At 29.5% G+C, this 5,948-nt stretch overlaps 1 protein-coding gene across 5 annotated transcripts; it reads left to right on the top strand.

Annotated features, from left to right (window-relative positions):
• The first annotated feature begins 228 nt into the window (after positions 1-228).
• Positions 229-4,887, top strand: LOC117690806 (uncharacterized). 5 transcript variants are annotated; one of them, XM_034475506.2, is made up of 5 exons: positions 229-246; positions 3,001-3,023; positions 3,318-3,563; positions 3,710-3,772; positions 3,867-4,887. In XM_034475506.2, the coding sequence occupies exons 3-5, from the start codon at positions 3,365-3,367 to the stop codon at positions 4,421-4,423; spliced, it is 819 nt and encodes a 272-aa protein (XP_034331397.2). In that variant the 5' UTR covers positions 229-246; positions 3,001-3,023; positions 3,318-3,364; the 3' UTR covers positions 4,424-4,887. The 5 variants fall into 5 exon arrangements, 4 of the variants coding, with proteins under 4 accessions (XP_034331397.2, XP_034331396.2, XP_065928016.1 ...); XR_010709546.1 differs by lacking the exon at positions 229-246 and adding an exon at positions 646-841 and having other exon boundaries at positions 3,318-3,570; XM_034475505.2 differs by lacking the exon at positions 229-246 and adding an exon at positions 732-841.
• Positions 4,888-5,948: the final 1,061 nt, after the last annotated feature.

Here is a 5,948-nt window from a genome sequence, read left to right as displayed (position 1 = left end):
AAACGTTCAACTTTCATTTTCGTTTTAATGGACAGAAGTAAATATAAGCAGTGTGTTTTCCAAAAAATAATTTGTTTCTGATTTCTGAAAAAAGGTATACCTGAAAACAATACAATATTTTGTACCGAATTGAAAATAAAGGTTGACAGTATGTTTATCTTTCTTGTATGAACATTTCTTAGTTCAAATTATCATAAGGAACGTGTAGGATAATATATTTTTATCCAGTCAGTATAACACATCAAGGTACTTGTTTATTATTTCTTTTTTTGTGTAGGATAACGAATTAATAAAGGATTAATTGCTTGTGATATTAATATCAAATTTTACATTATTTAGAGTAAAAAGGAAATTACTTTTTTATCGACCTTTCATTTGTGCAAGCGACTAATAGAGGAAAGTTTAAATATTTATTTTGAGTTTAAACAAACTGATAGTTATTGGTAAATGAAATAAAGAATGCTTGATTTGATTGTTGATAACCTTTTGTGTAGAAACCAGTGACAGTGCATTTAAAAATATATTTTTTCAAATTAGGATTTTAATCTTTCATAATGCAATAAAAAAGATCAGTTAAGAATTTTAATTTTATTATTTCAATATGATTCTATTACGCTGAAAATTATCTTTTTTAGTCGAATGACCTATTTTATCTTATTTCAGTCTTACTTTCAATTTCTTGGAATAATGAATTTTGGTTCGTTTTCCGAAAATGTTAAATTCTAATGCGCATGCACTATATTTGAATAGTACAAATAAGTCAGTGAGATTGAAAGATATCTTTAGCTTCGGTATTAAGGGTTGTACTTCCAAGGAAACGTTTTAATAGGCCAAAAAGAAGGTAAGGACTAGTATGCATTTTTACCCTTGTTCTTCTTTACATCAGAATACATCAGCGATCGGAGAAAAAGGAATTAATTTCCATCAACTATCTTACTATCACTGCCATTAATACACGAATAGATAATGTTTGCTTTTATAAGTTATTTCATTTTTCGTACAATCACAAGGTGCGAAATGGTAGGTTTCGTATGGTGGTGATAAGGTGTTTCATCTTTAGAAACAAAGTAAAGAACCGTTTAACAACAACATTTTATTGAACTTAGAAGAGAAGGGATTCGTAACGCTTTGTATTGTTAAAACGTCTGTGTGTCAATTCTCCATAGAAAACAATCATGAATAAATTAGGTCTAGAAAAATAGGTTTAATTAGGGTCCTCTTTTTTCTAAGAAATATACTTTTTTCGTATGTTTAAGGGCTTCCGTTTCCAAAAGAGGACCTTTTTGTTTTCGTATTGTCTCTTCTTTATCATTGTTTTCAAAAAATATCGTCTTGGCAATTTCTAATTTTTTTTTCTCACAGAGTTATAACTTTTTTTCCCAAAAAGACATTCGGATGTAGTTTTATTATTATTTTTTCTAAATATGTTTGTCAATCTTTTTAATTTATAAGCCCAAAAGATATCTATATCTATCTATCTATCTATCTATCTATCTATCTATCTATCTATCTATCTATCTATCTATCTATCTATCTATCTATCTATCTATCTATCTATATATATGATTTATGATATGAATGATAAGTTTTCAGGATAGATTAACAATTGATTGAAGTGAAGATAGTTATTTATTTTCTACCTAAAAGACGAAAATTACTGGTGGGACTTGAAAGTTGACATTAAAATCAAGAGATATATTTTCACAACCTTTGACATAGTATCTTTTTTATTGATATATTTTGTTAAAAATATAGACATATTTATGATTTAAAATATTTTTCATATAATATAAAAAAATATGGAGTTGTTTTTTCAAATTATTGCCACCTAGCATCTAAAATCTTTTTCCCTAACACTTTACTAAGGAGTGCTGGTTCCTTATTAAATATTCCAAATAAACACCTGTTTATCTTACAGTTTTTACTTGAAAAGTAAATTTTCTCATATAACACAATTAGGGATTTCGGGGTACCAAAATACGAAATCTTTAATCTTCTTATATCAAAAAGGAGAAATACGGGTACCAATTATGCCCCATTGTAAGCAGACCTCTTTTTGTCTTTATATGAAACAAATTTTATTCAAACACTTCTACGTGAGAAAATAAATCACTCGCTGTGGCATCCAACTCAACCTTCAGTTATATCGACGAAGTATTATCAATTAATAATTGTATTTCATGCTTAAATCGACTCGATATATCCCAGTGAAGTTGAAATAAAAAATAAGTTATCTGTCTCATATTTAAATAGTTCACTGGAAATGGACATTGATGGTAAAAAAAACAACAAAACGTTTTGATACAGTTAACCTGACTTCATTTTTCTTTATTCATCTTTCCTTACATATGTAGCAATATACTTTGATCGTCAGGATATGGAGTTTTTGTCTCTCGGTTATTTAGATACATTAGGACAGTTTCTAAAGCGTTCCAAGCTACTGGCAAACAAATTGAGAAAACATGAATATCAATACAATCTTCCACTGGATCGCATGGTGATTGAGGGTTTTTTTCATACTAATTTACCCGATCTCGACAAAGAGTACACAGCGGGTGTTAAGGGTCAGTAGAGGATGCACACTCCTCCATGGTACCTGATCATACCTCTATTTTTTAGGGTCGTGTTTGCCATGTCCCTGTTGGGTATTTTTGTCTTTGGATCTTTGATGTTCGAAATCACTACGTCATTTATGACATATTAAATGTACTTTCATTTACATGCACCAAAACAGATTGATGCAAAATTTATTAATATGAAAATTTACATACGTACAATACATTTATTGTCAATTGTTTGTGTTTAAAATAGCAGATATTCGTTTGGATGTTTTGCATATAAATAGTAAAACAAATGAGATTAACAAAAATATTTATCATAAAATACCAATGAATGCGTATTGTTAAAAATTCAAATGAAGTCTACCAAAAAACAAATCAAGCAAATGTTACATTCTTTTAATAACATGCACTAAAAAAATAATTTGTTTCAATTTTTTAGCGCTGTAAAACGACAACGGAACGGTACATAAAAATTATCTTCTCATTTTTTTTTCTTTTTCAGAATTCAAAGAAATTTTTATAAATACTCTTAATATCAAACAAAATTACAAATTTTTAAACTTATTGGCTATTTTAAGAATCGATAGGTTTAAAACCTGTGAGTGTTGAAAAAAACCAATATTTCGACTATACGATCTGTATCTCTATTATATATAATATGCTTAGTCCTTATTGTAAATTCTAAAGTAAAAACTCATATGTTTCTTTTTTGAAAAATTCTAAGATTTTTAGATATCTTAATGTCTTATCATTTAGAATTAAATAGAATTGTTGACGAAATTTCATTCGTTGGCTGTTAGAAGATGGATTCGGACAAGAAAGAGAAAAGTAAACTAAAACAACAAGAATGCAAAAAAAGAAAGAAGGATAAGGATGATTATTTGCCTGAAGCAAATGAAGCTAGACGCTGCGAAATACCAACAAAGAAAATTAAAGTCACGGAAGAAAAACAAGTGGGCAGAGCCAATGAAAGTGTCAAAAAAGAAGAAGAGAAAAAGAAAAGTTCGCAGTATCGATAATTTAACAAATGAACTATATCATAATGTTCTCACCTGTACTTTTCTTATTCTTTGATCTGTCAAGTGAAAAAGCTGTTCATACATGTTTAAAGTACACATGCACTTAACATATTTTTTATATTTTTTCAGTCATTGAAAAGGAAAGAACTGAACCTAGCATTGTTATTTTGGATTTGGACACTACAGGACTAAGTTAGTTTTATACGATATTGTGATGAAATGACATTTGATAAAAATGAAAATGAAAAAAGATTAATCTACAAATTATTATATTATTGTTTTTCAGTTAATGGCAACAATATACCGGACATTACACAGATTGCTGCAAGTAAAATCGGTTCTCAGAAAACGTTCTACAGATATGTAAGCCCTGAGCAAATAATTTCAAATGATGCTAAAACGGTCTCTGGGATAGATTGGAGCAATGGGATTCTTACCTACCAAGGCAACCCCGTTGATTTTGTCGGAATAAAGACCGCGCTCAATGACTTCCTTGACTGGTTGAAGAAATTTGATGATGTCATAATAGTAGCTCAATTTGGTTTCGGGTTTGATTTTATAGTGATGGACAGGGCTTTGTGTTCCTGTGATCTGAAAGATAGATTTAACTCTATAGGGGCGACATTTTGCGATTCGATCAATATAATAAAAGATAAACATCCTGGCCTTGGATCGTATGCACAGAAATCTCTTGCATGGCATTTTTGTGGCGAGACATACGACACCCACAATGCTACAGATGATGTGGCGATGCTTAAAAAAATCCTGAAAAACGCAGGCATTTCTACCAGCGACTTTAGAAGACATTCTGTTGATTACACATCCATACCAAACAAGTGTTGAATAACGCGTATCAATATACCCATATCATTTATTGTGTATAGTTTTCTACATAAATGGGATAAATTTTTATCACAGTTTATCTGTACATGTAGTTAATTCGTAATCCTTTTATAGTTTTTGACGCGTTCATTTGACGTATTCTTTAATCAGTTTTGTGTGTGGCAAGCATTGCACTTGTGTAGATGTAGATCGTTTTTGTTTTGTTCCTCGTGCACCACTCATACGGTTTAAGAGAATAAATATTCAAATTCAGGCAGATTAAACAGCCAAGAGACGAAGGAAGTGGAGGGACAGAAACTGTATATTTCAATGATAAATCTCGCATTCAAACGCTTTCATACAATTCATGCAAACATTCCTTATAAAGGGAACAAAAATAGATTAAATGCAATATTTTTAGTTAACCAGTTTATATGTATGTGTATTGATTTTTGATTTGCGAATAAACATACGCATGTACTGTGTATATTATTACTGCCTTTTTTAAATCAAATGAATAAAGTTATACACCAAATAAAAGTACAAAAAATGTATGATAAGCTCGGAGTGAAAGATTTCTTATGAGTGCATTGTGCCATAATGTCTGGCAAGTTAAAACGCTAACGCCAATCCAATTGTCAACCGTTCGCTATATTATTTTGATGTTTACAGTTACATTTATTGTAGATGAAATTAAATATTGAAATTCAGAGTAACAACCAAGACTTCATTACTGGAGATGAGTTTATTGGCGATAATGGCCATGGCAGCTTAAGTTATAAAAAAGTATATGTAGGTATGAAAATAATTGTCACTACACAGGTAAAAATGTTTAACATATGTTGAACATATGTTCTGAAACATATATTCGCCATAAAAACGAGCACCATATGTTAAACATATGTTCATAATCATATGTTCATCATAAGTTTAACATATATTAAACATATGTTTTTGATAACCATATGATTACCATATGTTTATAAATATATGTTAGAAGTATGTTGAACATATGTTAATTTCATTTTTGTGTTTACTTATTTTCTTTATCCTTTAGTATTATTTAGTATTATTTACACAACATGTATCACATATGCCTTATGCATATTTAAAAATATGCCTTAAATATTTTTCATTTTTTAGTTCATTGTTGATACACATTCTCTTTCTAAATTACCATCTTCAACTGATTTATATCCTGTTTTCACAACACTGAATCTTTTGAAAATTGCAATAATTTTGCAGCTCCAGCCATCTAATGATAAAAAACAAGATAAAAATACATGTAATTTTTATTCTTGCAAATATCATATAGACAAGTTTTAATTCTCCTGTGAATGGTTCTTACTCACTGCAGCTTTAATTGTTTCTGAAAAAAAGGGAAAGAATGTAATACTTTTTTAATTGGTTTATAGATTTACAATTGCCTCAGTTGCTCCATTATTTTAAAAAAAAAGTTTGAAGAGGGAATCAAACACCCCCAAAATACGAATTCAAGGTAAAATGAGGGAGCCCAAATGGTGCCCTAAATCATATCATCAGATGG

The sequence above is a fragment of the Magallana gigas genome, chromosome 9 (genome assembly GCF_963853765.1).
Source record: "Magallana gigas chromosome 9, xbMagGiga1.1, whole genome shotgun sequence".
NCBI lineage: Eukaryota > Metazoa > Mollusca > Bivalvia > Ostreida > Ostreidae > Magallana > Magallana gigas.
This window is presented reverse-complemented; position numbering and strand designations above follow the sequence as displayed.